The sequence below is a fragment of the Chinchilla lanigera genome, unplaced genomic scaffold (assembly GCF_000276665.1).
Source record: "Chinchilla lanigera isolate Chin_1 unplaced genomic scaffold, ChiLan1.0 scaffold00037, whole genome shotgun sequence".
Taxonomy (NCBI): Eukaryota; Metazoa; Chordata; class Mammalia; order Rodentia; family Chinchillidae; genus Chinchilla; species Chinchilla lanigera.
Window position 1 is genome coordinate 3,051,068 of NW_004955438.1, and position 22,366 is coordinate 3,073,433.

The 22,366-nt window shown below is 41.1% G+C and overlaps 1 protein-coding gene across 23 annotated transcripts in view; it reads left to right on the plus strand.

Annotated features, from left to right (window-relative positions):
* Positions 1 to 22,366, plus strand: part of Nrxn3 (neurexin 3) — a 1,559,809-nt gene that overhangs the window by 1,027,205 nt on the left and 510,238 nt on the right. The window contains exon 1 of one of the 23 annotated variants that reach the window (XM_005390228.2): positions 9,777 to 10,858. The exons of 19 other annotated variants lie outside the window; for them this stretch is intronic. In XM_005390228.2, the coding sequence (XP_005390285.1) occupies positions 10,615 to 10,858 (244 nt within the window). In that variant the 5' untranslated portion in view covers positions 9,777 to 10,614. Of the gene's footprint in view, positions 1 to 9,776; positions 10,859 to 22,366 lie in introns of those variants that run through there. 3 more of the 23 variants (XM_005390226.2, XM_005390227.1, XM_005390229.2) reach the window with 3 other exon arrangements.

Genomic DNA, 22,366 nt, shown 5'->3' on the forward strand with positions numbered 1-22,366 from the left:
AGGAGGTGTTGGATAGTGATGGCAGGGAGTACATAGTGGAACATGCTGGTCATCACATGCTCAGGAAGCAAAAAAGGAAGGTGAAAACGTTAGGGTCCCACAGTTCACCTTGAGGACATATCACAGTGACCTAAGTTCCTTACACTAAGACTCATCTCCTGATGGTTCCACCACTTCCAAATCTGCCACCATGTGTGGCCAAGCTGTAGCACATGGGCCTTTGGGGTGACATTTCTAATCCAAGGTACAGCATCACTCTCTGCCTTGTATAAGCATCAATACATGATCTCAGTTGAAAAAAGAAAAGCTAAATTAATATTTTCACTAATATTTTTGGCAGATGTTGACCAAAAGGAAAAGATATGGAAAGGTCCTCATCCACGTGGTAGAAGTTGAGTCACATCCACAGCCATATTACAGAAAATGACCAAATAAAAAGTAAGATGTAAACATTAGCCTTTTAAAGAATGACTTGGAATGCACATACATTAGTTGTATTGAATTTACCAATAGAATAGTAAGGTAATTTAGACCATAGACTCGGTAGATACGAGGCTTGAGTTCAACTCCTACTGTAGCAGCTACAAGCTATGTGAATATGGATAGGTCAAAACCTGTGTATTCTTTTTCCCAGTTGTAAAATAAGGTAGTAATAATAATAACACCAGACTTATGAATATTAAGCAAATGTTGGCTATTATTATTTTAAAGCAACCACAAATTGGTTGTTGTTTTTGGTGGTGTCTGTAGGACTGGTAGTTATGCAATGCTTGTTATTAATTCACATCATACTAGTTGCTTTTCTCACTTTTTTTTCTTTTTTTGGTACCAGGAATCGCACTACTCAGCTATATTTCCAGCCCCTCTCACGTTTTAATTTCTCTGGGATCATTATCTTCACACTAAAATGCATCCTTCACTCATTCTTCCAGAGATAGCCTGGCAGACTTTGCCAAATTTTGCTTATCTGAAAATGTCTTAGTACGTCTTCGCTTTCAGAAGATTTGCCCAGCTCTATAAATCTAGATTGACAAACATTTTCTTTTGACAGAATGTCACTATATTCCTTGATTTCCAAGCTCTATGAGAAATAATACATTGATTTACAGATTTTTAAATTTTCTCTTTGGTTGTTCTTTGTTTCAGTATAATAGTCCAAAATGTGGCTCTTTTTTCCTGCTTAGGGATTTTAATATAAAATCTCACATTATCAGAATATGAAAAATTCTCAGCCATTTTCATTTTGAATATTTCCTGTCCCCTATTTTCTCTGCTGTCTTGTAGAATTCACTATAATAAATGTATGTTGGAGTTTCCCCTTGATCATTTATAAATTTTAATCTCTTATTTTTCTTAATTCTCCTCTTCTCTCTGTGCTATATTTAGGAGCCTTCCTAAGTTCTGTTGTTCAATTCATTAATTTTCTCTTCAGCTACATCTACATAATCTAAGTGCTGGTTTTAAAAAAAAATTAACCACGCTCCCTTCTCAAGAAAGTTTAGTTCTTTCTGATGTCTGCCTTTTACCATATATCATTTTCCCCTCTGCTTTCCTATGATCTGTATTTAATCATTTCAACTTGATTATTTTGGTAATTAATTTCACATTTTTCTGTTATGTCACGTTTTTGGGTTTCTTATTGTCCTATTGTTGTGGTTGTAAACCCTCTCTCATGGTGAACTGCCTTCTTGCCATATTATTATGTTTCAATAATTATTTTCTATTGGTATACATGTTGTCATAGGAGCTATACACAGAAGCTTACTGTAGAATCTAGAGTATTCCAACCTTCTTCTAACATTCACATGTTATGTAGTATTCAACAATTCTCACTCTGTCTCTGTATCTCAGTTTCTCCAATTTAAGCGTCTCCTCAATTCCTAATTTAATTCTTTTCTGCACCAGTTCCTGAGAACACATAGCCTTATACTGCTTAGAAAGAGCAAAGCAGCTCTGTTTTCTGTCCCAGGGTTCTCAAGCCATATGTCTTCATTTAAATGGACTCATTTTATGTTTAGTCCATGAGGATTTCCTGCTGAGAGGTAAGGGACAGTAGGGCAAGCAAGCCATCATCCTCTTTCCATACTTCTTACCAGTGAAAAATGCCCTCTTAGTTCACAGGAACAGCAGTTGTGTAGGTGTTGCTAGTAGGGAAAAATGTTTGGTTTTTAAAATAGAAATATAAAATTGTTAATATGTCTAGAGATAACTTGTACTGCATGCGGTAATGAAAAATGAAGTTCTAGTTCAACAATGTTGCTTAAATTTAGATTCACTTTATAGAAGCCTAACAAGCTTCCTAACCTCAGTATATGAAGTTTTAATAAACAGGAACATACTTCAGTCTTGCAACATCCAGGTGTTGGGTTTTAATTTCAAAATAAGATCAAGGGAAACATTTAAGTAAATGCAAAAGTAGAGGACAAAGAGAAATTTCAAAGAAAACTTTAATTGGCCATGTAATCTTAAATTTCAAAGTGAAGTTAGATGCTATATACACCATACTTTTGCTTCAGGGTCTGTTTTTGTTTTATTTTAAAGGGAAAAGAAAACAGTAATGAAACAAGAACAGTGAAGACAAAAACAACACATAAACAACAAAAATGATACAGGATTTCAAAATGAGATGATAGGAATCAACAATGGTTGTTATATTACACATTGCCTTCTTCAACAAAGTTGCTCAGACCCAGACACAAGAATGCATGGTCTCTTAATAGGCATCTACGACTTAAACATTTCCTGTAATGGAGAAATCACTGCGCTGCAAGTCATCCTTTCTGATTTTGTTACATCTCCAAATATTGGAATATTTTTCCATATATGAGATGCTTGTGCATTTTGGAGTTTTCTATCGTATCCCAATGGTACTGCATGAACATCCATAGTGCGTTCTCTAACTTTAGTACCATCCTATCCTAGGGGATCTGATCATATATATCTTGCCCATGAGTGTGCATATTTTCAGAAGCTAGGTAACTTACCCAAGGTCAGACTGCTAGTAAATAATAGAGCAAAGGTTTGGATTTAATTTTGCCCTAGAACTTCTGTCTGGCCTTAGGATCAGACCCTGGCTCCCTACATAATTTCTGTATGAATTGCATAGGGAACCTGTACGTAAACCAAGTGGTAATAATAGAATACGACAATTGTTATCAGAACTGTGCTTTTTGAAGATAGAAAAGACAGAAAAGAACAACTAATTCTGCTTGTCCAGATTGTAAATGGTAGATTTGGGAGACATACATATCATCAATGCTAAAATATAATATCAGTGCTGTAATATCTGTTCTAAGAACAGCCTGCTCCTCCTACCTATGCTAAAACTCAATCCCATCCCGACTCAACATCAGGCTTAGAAAGTGCTAAATTTTTAATATCCCTGAGAAATGCCCTTATTACCCATCTTACACACATTTCTGAAGCTGTGTAGATAAAACTTTGTACCTTCTGCTAGGAGAACATTCATCTCATTACTCTTTGAGATTTCTCTGTTAAGTGAATTTGAGACTGCAGAGCATCAAGTGGAAAGTGCCCATTTACTCTAGATCTTGGTCCTCTATCTCAGATAGTGTGCTCTTCACGGAACAGTAAGATAGACACTTGCTTCTGGTCGGTTGGAGGAATACCATACAGATAGATTTGGCTGAAAAGGGTAATGAATCGTGAGGCAATCAAAACTGAGGTATCCTAGTTTGCACATCAAATACAAAATCACAAGTACTGGGACAAAATTTTTATGTCAAAATATGTCCATTACCAAATTTGATGAGTTTCAAAGCAGTCAGATACCAAGGTGTGAATATGTAGCTTTTCACTGAGTCCTCAAAATCATTCCATGATGTAAGGATTATTCATGACTGCACTGTTCAGGAAACACATTTAGAAAGTTTAAAGCAGTTGTTGAAAGTCATTCAGATAGTAAGTAGTGGCCCCAGAATTTGAATTCTAGTCTTGTGATACTCAGTTCACATGGCATCTTGTTTGTCAATCAAATCCTTTGTGATAGTTCCTTAGTTCCTCCCTAAGCAGATTAATTCTACTTGCTGTTCTGCATACTTTACTTATATCTTTATTATAGCACTTATTGTATTTGGGAAGCTATACATATGGATGGAGTTTACTGTTTGTTTTTATTTTATTTGGTAGGCATTCTTTTTCTGCTAGAGCTTTTACTTCTTAAACCTGACATCTCTTCTTTACTCCCTGGTATCCTGGTCTTCATCCAGTGTCTTGCACATAGTAAGCATAAACTTAATTTTTACAAGATAAGTGAATTGATGCACCAAAGCGGAATTCAAGGGAAATAGTTTCTACACTGAGTGAAAACTAGTTCAGAGGTACCTTTAACAACTGTTAAATAATAATAAAATTCCACAAAATTCCAAAGAAGTCAGTAAGGATTTCTAATGTATGTCTTCTGGGGGAAAGGCTAGTTAGATTATATTTTTCATTTGAGTGAAGAAAGTAAGAAATGCAGAGATCAGAAAGAGAAGTAGTAAGAGACCCCTTTCAGATCCCAAAGCAAATCAGGATTCTGAGAGTTCCAATCTACCCTGAAAAACAATTAAGAAACAATGCTAGATTCTTACAGCCATTATTATCAGTTCTGGGACCAATTTTGCACTATATTATCTTGGGGTTGACTTGAATGATATCCGTTAGAAGGATGTATGAAGCTATCCCCCTTCCCTACAAAAGATTTGCAAAGCAAATTGGAATTGCTAATGAAGCAGTTTCCTTATTAATCCTCCCGGAGACTTGTATAAACAAGAAGAAGTTACTGTTCACAAGGATAACTATCACATAGTTACATGGAGAAAAAAAAGGAGGGTAATAGTAAAATAATAATTATTATATTTATTATGCAGTTAGTGATCACTTTCTGTGTGTCAGGCATTGTTTATACCCACTTTACATATATTGTTTAAATCTTCACAACAATTTTACTATGGAGCAGCTAAAGTATAAAGAAGTTAAGGACCTTGTCTGTATTTTTTTACAGCAGCTAACTGGTGAAATCAGAATTTGAATCTAGGCTGCCAAGCACCAAAGCCCAATGTGTAACTCTGTACATACTCTTTGAACTATCCTCCAGGTCTTTGATTTGTTAATTTATCCTACTGATACAGAAATGAAATTATTGTTTCTGTTATTGTATGATGATAATGAATTTTATTAGATTCCTCAAAACTGCACAGAGATTTTCATGGTACTGAGGATAAAATACTTAGACCTCTGATACTCAGCATAAGCTTAGTGAACTCTAATGGGGGTATAAAAGCAAAATTTCTCTTTGGGGAAGTAACTGAGCTCTCTCTTTGAGGAAAAGAAAAAATATTGTTTCTTTATTGCCATAACTTCACTTGGCCTTCCAAGGAGGCTGGCTAAAGAACATTTCATATTTTTCTTCTTTTTCAAGAAATGTTTAAAAATTTAATGTAGTAAATATCTCAACCCTATAGACCAAACTTAAGAGATCTGGGAAAACCTCCCAGAGAGATTTTTCTCAACATTCAAACTATCCCTACTTTAGCCACAAGGAGGATGCAGGAACAGCTACGGGTGTTTGTAAGAAGAATAAGTGAAAGAAAGAGAAGTAACATGTGTGTTCGCTGAGCTACAAATTCATACAGGAACGCCATTGTCCTTTGCTTTAAAAAAATCAGACACAATAAGAATTATGTTTAAAAGGGTAAATCTTTTTTATACTCCTAAATGGAAAATATAATCAAAATCTTTTTTGTAGGATGGCTTTCTTAAATAAATGAGCAGAAGGAGGAATTATGTGACTATAAATAAATCTACTGGCATAAAATAAAGCAAAGTTTGACTGTTTTATGGTGTCCCTGGAACCCTTGGATATATTTATAGTCATGTTAACAGTCACCTGTATTTTTTCAGGACTTTTATTTCATTTCTCATTATGGGAGTTTAGTTTGTACGTGTTTGTTGTGTGTGCGTGTGTGCGTGTGTGTCTGCCTAAATAATCATTTGGAGCCCTGTGGAAAGAAAAAGTAAAGATTGATATTCTTTAACTTTGGGGTAAAGAGGCTCATCTTTACTGACCAGCTTCCATTTCACACAGGGATAGGCTGCTCCAGTGTGTTCTGGTCTTCTTGAGTATGTGCAATCACATTAGAAGAGGCTGCAACAACGAATTTGACCACTGTCTCCTGTTGGCAATGAAATGGCAGGTCAGAGTCTGTCCAAGTGAGAAGAGGCATGTGAGCAGATAAAGCGTACTGTGAGGATGACGGACAGGACAACGTTGCATTAGGTTCCCGATGCCTGACACATTTAAGTACACTCAAGGGGCTTATTTCAGAAGCCCAAGAATAAACTCCCTAGACTACTTAGTAGTTGAAGGACAGGGACAAATCAAAATGAAGAATCAGAGGCCACATACTCTCATATCTTACCTTGGGAGATTCTCCTGAAGGAGAAAGAATAGGAAAAATTAAAAGAACAACAAGGGAATTTCATGATAGCAAATTCTAAGTCTGAAGTAACAGAGAAACCCAGCTATAGACCTAGTGGATCCAGCTATAGGGGTTTTTGAACCTGTCTTCCATTCAGAAATGAAAGTTTCCAAAGAGTATGGCTTGGATTTCATGGTGTTTATTCAAGTAGGGCTAAGTATCGTTGTTCCTGTGAAATTATTTATATTTCCAACTTCAAATCTACATGTGCTTGGCATTTTGAAATCTGTTTCTGCTCTATCCTAAAAAGTGGACTGTCATCTTCATCCTGTCATTGCGTACATGATCTCCCAATGTTCTCAATGAAGGAACTCAGTAAGGAAGAGGGCTTTGGAGGGAAGAGGAAGCATTTGATTGAACACAATTCTTCAGCTGGAATTGTAGCTGCAGGCAGTGTTCACAAGGTGTCTCTGGAGATTATAACTCCCAAAAGTGCATTTAATATATCCGCCTAATGTAAACTCCACTAGACCTAAAGAATGGGGCTTAGGAATTTAGGATTTTGTTCACTAGAGTAAGGGAGAAGGAACAGGGGAAAGTGTAATGTATTACATTTGTGAAGGATGTGCAGTTTATCATCTGGAAAGTCTGTGTAATGCAGTTTATCAGTTGGAAAGTACATCCATGTAGCTTCCTTGGGGTGAAGTCAAAATAGAGTTTTCTATGCTCAGTGCCAATTTATAAAAGAAGAAAAACAGTACATAGATAGGTGTTCCGCACGCCAACTCTTGGGAGCTTGTCTCTGGGGGTCAGTGTCACTAAAGCCAGATAAGTGGGTCAGTGGAACTAATGGCATAAAAATATATGGCAGTGGGTTTGTGGGATTCAGTCACTGGACAAGCATTTACTGGGCTCCTGTGATGCACTTGCCCGCTGTTCTACACACAGGGGATCTGGGGGAGAAGATACAGGCTCAGCCATCAAGGAGCGCACCATCTTTTTTGAGGAGAGTGACCACAGACAAAACAATTTGAGAAAATAGAGAGTGCTGCGAAAGATACTAAACAGGGTAATGGAATAGAATGTTCATGCGGGTAGCAGTACCTAATTTTTGATGAGGGCCAGAGAGCACCTCTAAGGTGATGACACTCGAAATATGCTGGTTACATGAAAATACCGGGGGAAAACCTCCCAGACCAAATGAACCAGCAAGACCTTAAAGGGACTGGGTTGGAAAAGAGCTTGGCATATTCAAGGAGGAGAAAGAAGGTCTGGGGATGACAGGGTAACAAGTAAGGGGTATCTGGCAGGTGACAAGTTGGAATATTAGGCAGAAATATAGTTATTTAGGTCCTTTAAGACAATGATAGGAAATGAGAATGATTTTAGAGTTTAGTGGGAATCCTTCTGGCAGGAGTAAGTCAGGGATGAATCTAATGGAAATTAGCATGTATCTTAAGGGACGATATTTAGAATACTATGATTGTTTTCCTGACCTTACCAAAGTGGCCTAAGACCCTAAGCACATACTACTAAGCATCTTGGAGCATCAGTTTATTTTCCCAGTGAACAAAGAGTACCACCACTATTTGTTCTGTGTCCTCCCAGAGGCTGTGTCTCATTTAAAACCCCCACCAGCTCGTGAGGGAGGCAGTATCTTCTACAGTTTGTAGAAGAAACCGAGATTTGAATGTTCATATGCCACCCTCACCCTCGTTCTGTGCTCCCGAGTTTAAGGCCTTGTGTTTTAAGCTGCCACCCACAGGCGTGAAAGACCTCGTCACAGGACCATTTCCCTCAGAGGCTGTGGACCTTGGATCACCTAGACCTGAGAACCAGGATAGTAGAATGACTTATTCCACCACTGACCATGGCAGCATGGAACTTGAGGAGCACACCAATTTCATAACCAGAATCCAAGTGACAGCAGTAAATTCTGCAATGGGCTTGATATCTGACCTTCAGGAGAAATCTCTCGCAGGTTTGGTGTCTCCATCTATCGGAACGACCTAAAGCTGCTTCCTGGTCATCTCCTTGGGGTGTGCCAAGGATGAATAGTGCTGTCATAATCCCTGTTCTTTATCTCTGGTGAGGGAGTTGGAGAGGAAAGCAGGAGGTAATATGAGCACTTTAAAAAAACCGCCACCTAAATGCAATAGATACAGTGTGTGTGTGTGTATATGCATATATACTACATATATATGGTACATATGCGTCTATGGTATGTGGTTTAACTAGCAAGTATTATCCCCACAGCCTTCACCCCTTTCTCCCTCGAAATGTAATTAATGGGCTTTTAGCCAAGGCGAGTGCACAAGAGGAAGTCAATGCGAGCAAGGCCCAGGTACAAAAGGGTCCCACCCGGAGGGCTGCTGCTGATACGCATCTCCCCCACTCAGTGCGCCCTGCCAGGTAGGGAGGGGCCACTTGGTCCAGAATGTCACTGTTCCCAGCACAGCTGGGTAAGTCCCCTCAGAGAGCCCTCGATGGCCCCGACAGGGGCTGCCACTCCTCAGGCTCACCAGGTTCAGCTTTGGGGTCAACCCATATTTTTAAGTGCCCAGCACCTTCTCTGGGACTTCACCCTCCAGGGGTTGCAACAAGTCTTAGGACAGGCCAGTCACCTCTAAGAGGGCCATGTGGGACCCTGGCTCCTTCGCAAGCATTTTGACTAAGACCAGCTCGAGCGGGCGCTAACCTCTGGGCGTTGAATTCCAAGAGAGTGCGATCCACCCGGCGTGGAAGCCAACTTCTCCGATCCAGTCACCGAACATTTCACCCTCCGGAGGAGTCTCTGGGCCACCCCATCACCTTGGCTGTCGAAAGCCAGGACGCGGATTCTCTCCATTAGCCCGCAAGTGGGGTTCCGGGGAAGACCCAGGCCGGGGGAGTGGCCGCGGACGCCGGCTACCAGCCTGGAGGAGCCCGAGCCGCCCCGCCGCCTGCAGCCGCTCCTGCTTACTTGGTCTTATTTTTATTCCTGCTGGGGCTACTTGGGCCTTAGCGGCAGCCTGGATGTCCTTTGTAAAATTGGAAAGGGCGCCTTAATCGCTCCAGTTTGGTTTACCAAGCCTGGGAGGAGAGCCGGGAGGGCACAGAGGAAGCGCAGCTGGGGTCTGCGGGTCGCACTCCCGGCGCAGCGCGCACTCTGCCGGGGCGAGGCGGCCCGCGGGAGCGGGGGACGCGCGTGTGCTGAAGGGGGCGGGCCGGGATTCCGGGTCGCTCGGCCCCTCCTTCCTCCGGAGCCAGCCAGTCCCTCGGCAGAGCGCTCGGGCTGCACTGATTTGCTCTCGGGAGTGCGCGATTTGCATATGACTTGCCCATTTGTGAATTTGGCTCCCCAACTCCTCGCTTCACTTCACCTGTGCCGCCCGGTTCCAGCGCTTCGCCGGCGCCCGCCCGATTCGGCCGCCGCTGCCGCCTGCCGGGGTCTCTTCTCGCGCTCGCCCGACTGCGCCCCCCACTTCCCTCCGCCCAGTGCCACCGGATTTAGGTGGCTGCTCCGCGCTCTCTTTTCAACTCCGGTCCTTCTTGCTCTTCCCCTGGCGGCGGCTGCTGTCTTCCTTCCACCCAGTTGGGAACCCGGGAGCCGGCGGCTGCTCCGTGGCGCTCGTCCAGAACGCGCAGGGTTAACAGCTTCGCGCCCCTCCGCCGAGACTCCAGGAACACGCGACGCTCCCACCTGCAGCCCGATCCGCCCGGCAGTTCTGCATCGCATCGCGTGGAAGTCGAAACAGGAAAAAACAAAAATGTTCAAACTCCTTGGATGTTGGAATAAACTAGCTTGAAGCCAGTTGGGTCTCCTGCCGCTTCCTCCTCTTTCTTCGTTTCCACCTTTCCCCGAGTGGCTTCCCGGAGTGTGCAGCTTAAGTCATCAGACCCGAGGTGCCAGAGATCAGGAAACAGCCTCCCCTGACATGTGTGGCATGCCGGGGCTGCCTGGGAGGTTTGCTCTTCCTGGGCGGACTCTAGCATCATAAATTTCAGCTGTGGAAAAGAAAGAGGCGCTTTGCCTCCCTCTCCCCCACCCCAACTAATTCACCGTTGTCTTGGAAGCCCTCATTGCTTTCCTCTTCCCCAAATCGGGCAACCCTTCCTCCTGCTATGATGGGCCCCTGGGCACCATGAACTTCATTAGTCCTCACTGGCTGGAATTTAAACTGCCCATCTGTAGTGGTCCAGTCCGTTGACCATGCACCTGAGAATCCACGCGAGGCGGAGCCCTCCTCGCCGGCCGGCCTGGACGCTTGGAATCTGGTCCCTCTTCTGGGGATGTATCGTCAGCTCTGTGTGGAGTTCCTCGCATGTAGCCTCCTCCTCCTCCTCTTCCTCGCCGGGATCTCACTCTCAGCACGAGCACCATTTCCACAGCAGCAAGCATCACTCAGTGCCTATTTCTATCTATCGCTCTCCTGTTTCCCTTCGAGGAGGGCACGGTGGGTCTCTCTACTCTTTATCTTTTTAATGGGGCATAGCGATTCCTTAACCCACTCGGTCTTTCAGCTGGTGTCAGGGTGGGAAAAGAATAAAAAAGAGTGCAAAGGATGAAAAGCCGTGCATGTGCATGAGAGAAGAAAATTTCCACTCTTTCCTAAAGGCTTGTGTCTTTTGCCCTCAGTTCCCCACTTTTCTTAACAGGGTTCTCCTCTTCTGAGCTCCTTCAGTCACAGCGGAGCAAACACCACACTCTCCCCTCTGCAGCCTCGCACTCCCTCCGCCCTCCTTGAATGGCACACAACTTCTCAGATAAGTCCCGATGCTGCATCTTGAGAACTCCTTCCTGAATGCTGTTTTCGCTCTTCCTTCCTCTGGTTTTGTTTGGGAGCCAGTCATGGGGAAACAGCAGACAGTAGGCATCCTCTGATCCTCAGCCCAAAGTTGATTGCACTGCTGTAAAGTTATCTGTGTGGAAAAGGTCAAGGGAGAGCAGCTGAGTCTAAGAAGGCAGAAAATATAATTAATAACTGGCCATTATTGTTCCTTTTGGCCGCTCCTTCTTTGCCCACATGTCTGGTAGAAAGAGCAGCTGTCACGAACACTGAACACCTAATGTTCCTAAGTATTAGAAAGGAAGCAATATGTAAGACCAGGCTAAGTCCATGTGTCACTTACCCAAGTGGAAATGATAGTAACTCTGATTGCACCATTTGTGCAAATGTTCTTTCAATGAAAGGTAGAGTGAATGGGCTTGTTCACTCAACACAAGTGTAATATATTTTGCTTCAAATGATCTCCCTTTGCATGGCTATTGTAGGAAGAGACCCGTGGCTTTTAAAATATACTCCTCTCTGAGGAGGCGATGCTTACATTCCCTCTTAAGAGTGCAATGTCTGCAGCTAAGGTGGGAGCTTGCTGTAGTAAGCTGTTCTAAAGGAAGGAGCCTCGTGATTTGTTTACTATGCACTCCTGATAGTGGGGGAAAAGCTAACACAGAGTCTGCTACAGACTGCAGGGATGATGCTCCCTCCAGCATAAATGCGAACCGTATAAGGGTCCCTGCCCAAGCTTTGCTTTGAAGACCTATATTGTGCAGACCCCATTTGGAAAGTTGATTCTTTCCACTGCCTCTTGGCTGTGGGTTCTGCCCTGAGGGATGTGCAGTGTTAAGAGAAAGCACACTGTGAAAATGCCAGCACACACTCTGGCTGTTTTGGGGTCTTCCTTTAAATGTATTTGATGGAATTGTCAAGTAACTCAGAACTTGTGAGGTTTGTAGAAGAGTTTTCTGGAGGGGGGGAAGACTTGAGCACTTGATTCTCCTCTGGTTGCTGTTTTCTCTGTGACTCTTGCTGGATGGGGTGGAGGCTTTCTCGCTTAAGAAAATCAATAAATAAACTAGGAAGAAGTCACATCCACAAAAAGAGCAATTACATCAAAATGAAAATGTGGCTGGTAAGATAGACGTAGACTAGAGCAGAGGGTAGGAGAGAAAAAGAGGGAAGACGGATGGGGAGGAGCCAGACAGACTATTACTAATAGCCATAATTAAACACAGAAATGCTCAGTGATAATTAGCTAAATTTTGCTAATTAGTGTAAATGATCAGCAGGGAGATGAAGATTATGCATTAGTTAGAGGTTATAGGCTGGCAGGGTCTCACTATTTTTGTTGAGGATGTAAACAGTTAAAGGCAGCTGCGTATAAGTGGTGGAATTTAGAGAACAGAGTTCTTCCCTTGGGGGTTCCTGAATCAGTGCCCCCACTGTACACACACACACACACACACACACACACACACACACAAAGGGGTTGAGCTCTTCTCAGGTTAAATATGCCTCTTTTGTGCTTTCTCTGTTTCTTTCGGGATTGGTTATTCACAGCATTCCATAGTAAACCTTTCTGAGTGATTCCCAGTCTAATTTCTCGTTAGTCTGCAACTGATAAGATTCAGTGTGATGGGAAAGGAAAACACAGTAAACAGTCAGGAATCCCAGAAAAGGCCCTCACGTCCACCAGAGCTGCAGAATGCAGTGAACTCCAGGGTCTGGCTTGGCTAAGATAACAAAACTCATGAATTCAACTCTTCATTGTCTTCAGTAAGTCCCACCCCATTGCTTTGGGCCTTGGAGAGTGGATGCATCTATATTAAGTAGGCTCCTTGCATATTTAAGTAATGGTTTGGACAGCTTGGAATCGAGAGAGGTAGCAATGAACAATACACCCCAACCTCTGGCTCCCCTCCTGCATCCTGGCTGTAACCTTTTGAATGCCTAGCGGAAAAGACCGGGAGACCTCCCAGAGCTTTGCTAATACATCTCTCCTAACTTGGAGAACACTTGCCTTCCCTTAGTCCAAGGCAAAGGCCTACTTAGTAGGAATTTTTAAAAATGTTTTGGGTGGTGGAGGTGGGAGGCAGAGCACCAGGAGTCTGCTGGTTGTTACTGATGGTTTCCTGCTAACCCCTTTCCAGAATGCTCTGTATTCTCTGCCCTGCATTCTAGTATAAAGCTAAAACTAGATCCTTGACTCCACCTACCTCCTTTGGACTGGAGAGGGTGTTTTTTTAAACTACTTTTGCCATCAGTTATTTCCTGAGAGGTGGAAAGTCCTCGAAGCTGCTGTTAGTCAGTTGTCACCACCATCCTCCCCTTCGCAGTCCTGCCCCGTGGTGGGGTCCACACTGAGACAGACGCAAGAAACTCAGATTCTCCAAAGCGTTGGTATTCCCTCCATTCTCTTCTTACCTATGGTGGTGCTGATCTTTAAAAAATCAATTATTTTAAAGATTTACCCATAGTCTTTCTACCAGGGCAGCCTAGAGAATGCTGAACTCCTTTGTGAACTGGGAACACAAAGACCACAACTGCCTGCGTTACCCAAAGTAGTCTCAGGTTAGAATTGTGTTTCAAGATAAAATTAACCCTCTTCTAATACCCTTTCCCTCTTTGGTCATTCCTCCAGGTCGCTCTGTCCTCTTTCATACTATCTTCTATTCCACTCGCTCATTTAACACTTCCTGAGCACTCCCTTGTGCAAGGCTAGGTGCTGGATACTGCTCTAAGTAAGGTACTGTGGTGCTCATCTGAGGGTCATTTTAGAAGTGTGTTGATTACTATGAAAGATAAGTGCTTCTATATTTTAAGGAGTACAGGAGCAGGTGGGAATCCACATACCAAGCCCAATTAATATAAAATCTAATATTCTTCATAAAATGCACATTTACGTTCTCTTGGTATTCAGCATATCCCTCCAGACTATTTTTTATCTTTGGCTTTATGCCTAAATTTAAATATCAGGATTATTAAAGTGCTAGTGGTAGAGAACATACAAATTGCAAAATATGTGTGTTTACCAGACTTCAGTTTCAAGTGGGGATTTTGTGTGCATTTTGCCTTTTTCCTTCTCTTTCCCCTTTAGTAACTCCAGGTTTTTCTGCCTCAAAAATGATTTTACAATTATAAAGTGGGTTTCCCTGAGGATCCTAGATTTTATATCTAGTCTACATTTTGTCTTCTATAAAATAGTATATATTTCTGACTTTTGTGAAGGGACTTAGATGAGGACATTTGGGGAACTAGATAAGGACACAGACCTATTGAAAAGTTTCATTTTCAAAGAGAACTCACAGTCATATATTTAAGGGAAGCAGTCTTGCTCCAAAATCAGGGTTTGTGTCTTTGATGGGGGGGCAGTTAAGTGTGTGGCGGGTGAAGGGAGCACCTAAGTCTACTTCGTGCCATATTAACAGAACTGCTGTGCTGGTGTCACTCGCTTGTGTCATCTGAGTCAGGAGTGCTTCTTGAGAGAAATTGCGCTGCTCATTCCTTGTCACAGAAACCCACCTTTAAAGTTCCTCTAGCCAGGGGCTGGTTCTGTTCTGATCTCTTGAGCACTTTGTTCTGCTCAGCTAGCTGCTATCTAACCACTTTCTCTCCGCCTTTCTTCTTGAGATTCGTTACACTGAATAATTCAGAGTGTTGTTTGACAGATAAAATGATAAGATTTATGTGTCTTTGGCCTTCGTGATGAATTAATTAAATTGGTTTCTCCTCTTTCTTTCTCTTCCCTCTATATTCCTTCTCTAACATTTGCTCGCTTTTAATGGGTCTGGAGATTACTTGTTCTTGAAAGACCTTTGTGAGAATATTGTAATATCCTAGTGTGAATTTCTTCAGATCTATCAACATGGTCATTCTGTGGAGTGGAGGTGACTTATCACAGGGAGAGGAAGTGAGATATTCAGAACATATCTGTTTCGGGGAAAAGAATAAATCCTCACCAACCTGCCTGACAGATAGAATTTCGTAGTAAGAACTATACTGTATTTCTTTGGAACCTGATTTTGGATTTAATAGAGATAATAGTGAACACATTTTTCAGATTTGAGAAAGTTTGCTTCTCCACGACCCTGGGTAGCCTGGGAGGAAAGTATGCCTCTGAAGGTAAATCTTACACTTCTTCATCCCTTCCTCCTTGTATCTGTTTTTTTGGGCTGCCATGACAAAATACCACGGACTGGTTGGTTTAAACAACACTAATTTATTTTGTCATGGCTCTGGACACTGGAAGCTCAACATTCACATGTCAGCAGGTTTGCGATCTTCTGAGATTTCTCTCCTTGGCTTATGAATAACCTTTTTCTAACTATGTCTTCACATAATTTTGACTTTCCATGTGGGCACCTCTGGTGTCCGTGTGCACCCAACTCTTCTTCTTCTGTACACATCCATTAGATTGAATGGAGGCTTACCTTAATGGCCTCATTCTGTCTTAATTACTTTGTTAACGACCCTGTCTCTAAATACAGTTACATTCTGAAGTCCTAGAGATTAGGATCTCAACATATGACTTAAGAAGCAACGTTAAGTTGGTGACTTAAGAAGAAAAGACCTATTTACATATATGAGGAAAATGAGAACAGTAGGTTTAACTAAAATATATATTTATTTTCCTCTCAATTTATCTGCTGCTACAGAGTCAGACCTCAGTGTGCCTGTAGACAAATTCTGACTACAGTCACATGTTCCACACAGTCTAGGCCCACAGATTAAGGCTTTCTTGTGGAGACCTGCTGCCCTGCTAGGCCAGACTGTCTTGATTTCTTTTATGACCTGTAGTTGCTCACTCAGCTCTTTTCCTGAGACACACACCACCAATTCTTTTCACTTATCCTTCAGTGAAGAAAAAGCAGGTTAGCTTAGTGTAAATGACTACATGTTTGACAGTTGAAAAATATGTCTTAAAAAAGTACTGTATCAATTTCACTATTTTTCTGTTGAATTCATCTTTTTGGACAAAAATTCTTCTAAAAATATAAGATAGCATGTGTACTTCCAGGCAGAGTAATGATGCTTGAATGAGATAATTAAGAAAGTATGTTGTAAAATTATAAAGCCCTGGTTGTAATAAATTCCAAACAACCAAGCAAGTATTTCAACTATGGAGGAAAGAATGAACTCTGTTAGTTTATTTTTTGTTTAGCTACTTCTGAAGAAAGCAATTATGAGAATCTGTGCTAAGCAGAATAACAGGTGAATGATAATGAAGTTTTATAATGCACAGTGTGAGGTTAGTTGGGGATGGGACCAATTAACTGCAGGATTTAGAGGAAGAGGAAATAGATCTCAATCTTTTTGCACTGCGAACCTGGGTAAGTCCCCTGTCTTCAGCAAGGCTCAATTTCTTCATCTTTACCTTAGAAATAATAACAATAATATTATGATTACGCATAGAATGACATGGAAAATTATACAAATTGTGCTTTGCACCTTGTAAAGTCACTATGTACAGGTTTAATATTTTATGAGAAGTATTTTAATGACAATACTGCCCTCTTTCAATTCCTTGCACAAAGTTGAGCTTCAGTGTTGGATGTTTGCTGCTAGGAAAAGAGAGGTTAAAAAACATGCACTTACTAGTTCTCATTTATCTACCTGTAGCAATATTTCTTGCCTCTAAGGGATTACTTCATTTACATACTACTTCTTAGGGGAAATGTAGATGAAAAAATCTTAATGAATATTTTCTTGTTTATGCACTAGAAGAAAGTAGCATATGACAAAAGTCAACTTGTAACTCATGATAGCTATCTCCTCAGATAGAAATTCTTGCCAGGCAAATTTTAGCAAAGGATAACAAATTGTAACAAATTACTTGGAAGTCAAATATCTTGTGAAATAAAAATAAAGAGCCCTCAAGAATTATCTTGAGACCATTTGGAAAATTCAGAATTAGATTCCTTCTGCAGTAAATTTGTGCAGAATGTAAACATTTCGATGTTCAGTGTCCACTGGGAAGTAGAATTTTTAATCTACTTTATACTAGAGAGTAACAGATATTTTTTAGAACAACTATCTTCAGACCTGGAAATGGAGAGCTTCTTTTAATGTCACTTCTTGTATTTTTTTCTTTCCAAGGCTAAAGGTTACAGAGCAGACAGGAGAACCTTATTATGCCCGAACCTTTAGAGTTGATTCTGTAGAGTTTAAATTTAAATCCAAATTTCTCATAGATAGGACAGAGTTCAGGGTCGCAGGTTTTATTCTGAGTTTTCTTCCTGAACAACTCTGTGGCTCTGGAGATGACATTTATATTTTTGTTAATATATTAACTTTTAGGCAGTCTATAGATACCTTGATCTTTTAACCCATACTCTTTCTTTCAGCTGAAGTTTTTTGTGTGGTGTAGAATGTGTGTGTGCCTTAATAGTATAGCTGGGAAGAACTTCGATTTGCATTTCTTTTCTATGTGCATGGTGAGAGTATTGAATAAGGTGATCTTTCCCAGTGTTCCTCAGTACTAGGACTGTATGAGTCTCTGATTTGTGTGTCATTAGAGACACCGCTGTGCATCTTAAATCTATCTGAGTTCCACAGGTCTATCACTATTTCATAGGTCTATTTTCTTGACTATCATAATAACTTTGCCAAAACCACAAGCCAGATTTTCTCTTTTCCCTTCAGACAGAAGCAGTATAATGTGAAAGAGTGGCACACTGTGATATTTTAAAGCCCGCAGTCTAACTTTACTGCAAAGTCACGCTGAGATGGGAAGAAAGCAGCTTTCATTTAAACACACCTTATTAATACTAGAAAGGAGCTCTGTGTTGTGCTTAAAATGCTGCTCTGCATTTAGCCCTACTAGGGCAGGAAGCGGAACTGCATCTGAGTTTATAAAGTAAAAGCAGTTTCTTTCTACTTGCAGTTACGGTTTTGAGAGGCGCCTACTAGGATCATGTACTAACACATAAGGTATACCTACTGTATACAGGGCACTCTGCCAAATGCCTTACATAATATGGTTTCATTTAATACTCACAAGCTTTGAAGCTAATGAACTTACTACTGTTTTATAAATAAAGGAACTGTGACTCAGAGATGTGATAAAGTGGCTTGACCAAAGTATGACTGTGATAAAGCCAGGATTCAAATCTAGTTCTGACCACAAAGCTCTTGGTCTTTCTGCTGTACCACTTGGTTCATTAACTCAGGAAATAGTCACAAAAACAAATGCATCAAGCTCTCTTTTTAGGAATGGAGCACACAACTGAGGACAGTATTTTGATTAGCGCAGTTCACATACCTTGCCAGTGCAGCTACAAGAGTGTGCAGGTCATAGCAAGTATTTGCATGTGTCAGTCTGCCTGAACCTTTCTGAACTAAGGCAGTAGCAGGTTCCACATAATCAAGTTTTGTGTACCAGGAGAAAAGGGATGCTAGTTTATAAATGAGGCAAAGGGCAAGGAAAAGCACACCAATAGTCTCATAGTATGTTAGGGATATAATAGCTCAGTTTTCCAGATGGACAAAGTGAGGGCCCAGCCACTGGCATCCAGTCAGCATCAGGATCAGCGAAGGGACCAAAGTGCATTGCCTGTGTCTCTGCTACAGTAGAGACAAAAAGCCTTCTCATTCCTTCAAGACGCTTTCTCAAGTTGCAACCTTATTCTCCAGCTCTTTGTACCGAGAAGTTTCCTCTTAACTAGGTGAAATCCCTGCAGGCATGAATTCTGCCTGCATTGAGCTTTTATGACCTTATGTTTAGATGAATTCATCATGAACATCCTTCTAATAGGTACCTGGCTGTGTACCTAAGAGGTGGGATTTCTTAGTGAAACTGAAGACTTCCTCTGTAGGGGAGACCTCAGAGTGTGAAAATGCTCATATTCAGGGCCCTATGGTGAGATCCTGTCCTGATTAGGTTTCACTTACTAGATCACAGGGAAGAAATAGCCCTTGTATGTACCTACCACTGCTTCCCTTGTGGAAGCTATGACTGAGTTACAGTTCAGTGATATGTCCCCAGCCTCAATCCCTACCCTTTTTTTATACCAGCTCTCGAGAGCACCTATGCACAAAAAAAATCTCTAGAAACCAGCAAGGCACATTTTCTGAGAAACCCACTGACCCTTTTTTATTGTTTTGAAATACTTCTCTAACCCTCACATCAAAATCACCATGTGTACTCTTGACTGACTTTCCCCTAAACTATGAATTTCAACTATTTCTGAGGCAGTCTTTCAGCATTTGAATATAATTACACGCTTTGGGTGCAAATTGTGGTTTTGGCTACATAAGAAACTAATGGAAATGATCCGCCTGTTCCTGTAGTTTACAGATTATATGCTTCGGAACTGGGGATATATATTTAGGCTGCTGTTCTGTGTGGCGCATTAAAATAAAAATGAACTCAGGGTGAGCCACCATAGTTGCTAAGCAGTAGAGCAGGTTGACAGAGCACAGTGTTCAATGGAACCAGCGTCCCTGTTTTACTTAGCATCTATCTGCTCTGCACCTTTGTCATTTCATGGTGCCATAGAAGAGGAAAGGGGAGGAGACAGGCAGGGTATGGTTGTCGGCAGAGATTTAACAAGAAGGAAGAAATAAATCAGTCCAGACACCAATGTGGAATGAACATTTCAAAAAGAATCAGAAATTGCAGCCAAAAGAGCTCTTTTCATGAAAAACATGCAAGACTTGAACCAGTGTGCAGGGTAGCTGACACCTCTAGGGACATGGACTTATTAGGGCAGTTATTTATCTTCCAAACAGGGGCCATAGACAGCAAAGAAACTACCTAGCATCCCCAGGTTGGTGACCTCAGCAGCTCCACAAAAAGGACAGCGTTCTGGTTGAAAATTTTAAATGTGCTTCTACAGTTCCTTTAATTTGTAGCCTGACATTCTCGGTAGTGTCAGGAAGCAAAGACTTTGGGGGCTTTTTCATAATTGATAACTAAGAGAATAGCTCAAATTGCTTCAAAATCTGGATTTTAATAAAAGTCTAAAGACTCTGAGAAACAATCAGCTCAAAGATTTAAAAAAGAGAAAGAAAGAAAGAAACCTTCTCAGAGTCTTGGGGTTGACTTTAGTAGCATTCTAATTACATTGAAAGTTCCAAAAAGTGATAAAGGGTTAAATCTCTGCAATTGGGAAAATTTGGCTTCCTGGGCAATTTGGGCAGAGGGAACATCTTTCAATTAAGAAAACCACGGCCATATTGCCTATCTTTTTTTCCTGTGAGCCAAATATTGAATGACTCTGTTCATGAACCAATATTTCTGTACGACTGCAGAGGCATCTTTAACCGTTTCCTTATGTTAGTTCAAACTTCTTAACTAAGCAAGACCCAAGAAACAATATTTCTGCTTTCATAAGAATTCCAATAATATCCACTTTGCTAGTTAATAGGTATGATGTCATGTTTTTCTTTTCTTATATATGTGGCAGTTTTCTTTTTGTTGTTGTTGTTGGTTTTGTTTTTGTTTTTGTTTTTGTTTTTTTTCCGGTACCAGAAATCGAACTCATGATGTCATGCTTGCCAGGGGCAGTGTTCTAAAAAGTTTTAGTTGATGTTTATTCTCCTGTGAGGTAGAAGCAGTTATTTTCCCACTTGAAAGATACCAACACCAAGCCATAGGGAGTTTGAGATGCTTGCCTAAATTTATGTGACCACCCACGGCAGATCAGGTTGTGTGCCCAAGCAGTTTTAATACAGACTGTGTTCTGTGTACTTATATAGTCTTACCTGGGTGCTATCACAAATTCTACATGGGATTTCTGAAATCGAGTCCTGGACCATTTTTAAAGGGAGATCTTATGTTCTACCTAGAGTCGTGATAAATCTAAGGAGTGTGGCTATTTTCTGCATTAGGAGCAAACAGTACACATCTACTTTGTGTCAAGTATTGAACCAAATACTTCACCCACCTCACCTAATTTTCGCCAACCACCCTCCAAGATAGTTATTTGTGAATTTACAAGAAAAATTGAGCTTCAGACAGTTATTTACCCAAGTTCTTCCATCTTATAAGCAGGTAGCCTCTGCATCTATTGAACATTTAGGTTCAGCAGTCCATCCAAATACAGACCTATCCCCAGCTACTAGAGCAATTACCAGACCATTTCCTTACACTTACATGTATAAGTCCTATCCTTGTAGATCCTACTATTTTATAGAAAGGGTCTCCCAAAGTACTGTTTCTAAACACACTGTATTTTCAGTGTCCACTAACAGAGAATGGCTATATGATCAATCGGGGGTCCAAGGTGAGGGATCTCCCTCCATTGATAAGACAGTCCACTAATACCTCACTTTCCCTTGATCTACTATAAGAAGCATTTTTCACAGAAAATTTAAGACTCAATACTTGTGAAAGGCTTTCTCCTTAACTCATAGTTTTAGGCAAACTTCCAAGTTTTCTGAATTTTATTTCTCTCACCTGCAAAATGAAGGAATTGCAATTAATGATCTCTAAGTGGCCCACCAGCTTTGTCTTTGTGAATTTGTTATTTATCTTTCTATCAGGGTTTATAGGCAAATCTGTAATGAATTTTAAAATACATTTTTATTCTTATTAGAGTATTAGAGTTGAATGTATTGTACTTTTGTTTTGACTCTTCATACATACAGCAGTAATTCGTTAATTATGAGGGGAAAACTAATGAAATGAATATTTTAAGGATGGTAGCAGTTTTCATTTTGAGCCTGTGTGTGTTGTACTTGCACAAGTAGGCGAATGTGTGAACCAGAAAAGATAACATAGTATAAAGCCCTTAATAGCATCCTAAGTAGCTCCTGGTCCAGAATGTAAAGATCAAACTTGAGAGCGAAGTCTGCTGTGCATTATAGATGTAAGGCTGCTTCTCTTCTGAGGTCCAGTGTTGCCACAGGCTCATGTCAACATGTCAGTACTAATCTGAGAAGGGAATAGCTTTTATATGAAATAGGAATGTAACCCTTTGGGGTGACTGAGGTTTTCTCTATGCCAGCAGGCTATTCTGTGTGCATGTACTGCTGCCCCATCCCCTGTCAGCTCTTAAGTGCCTATTAGTTATCATAAAGAACTCTCAGGTGATCCTGGGAATAGTGCCTCTTCATTTTCCTGCACCAAGTAACTCCGTAATGGAAGCCCACAACAAGACTCCCAGCCTGACTCCCAAATTCTTCAGGCTGATGCCACTGTGTTCTGATGCAGGCCTTTCAGTGGTCTCAAAAGCTGCTTTG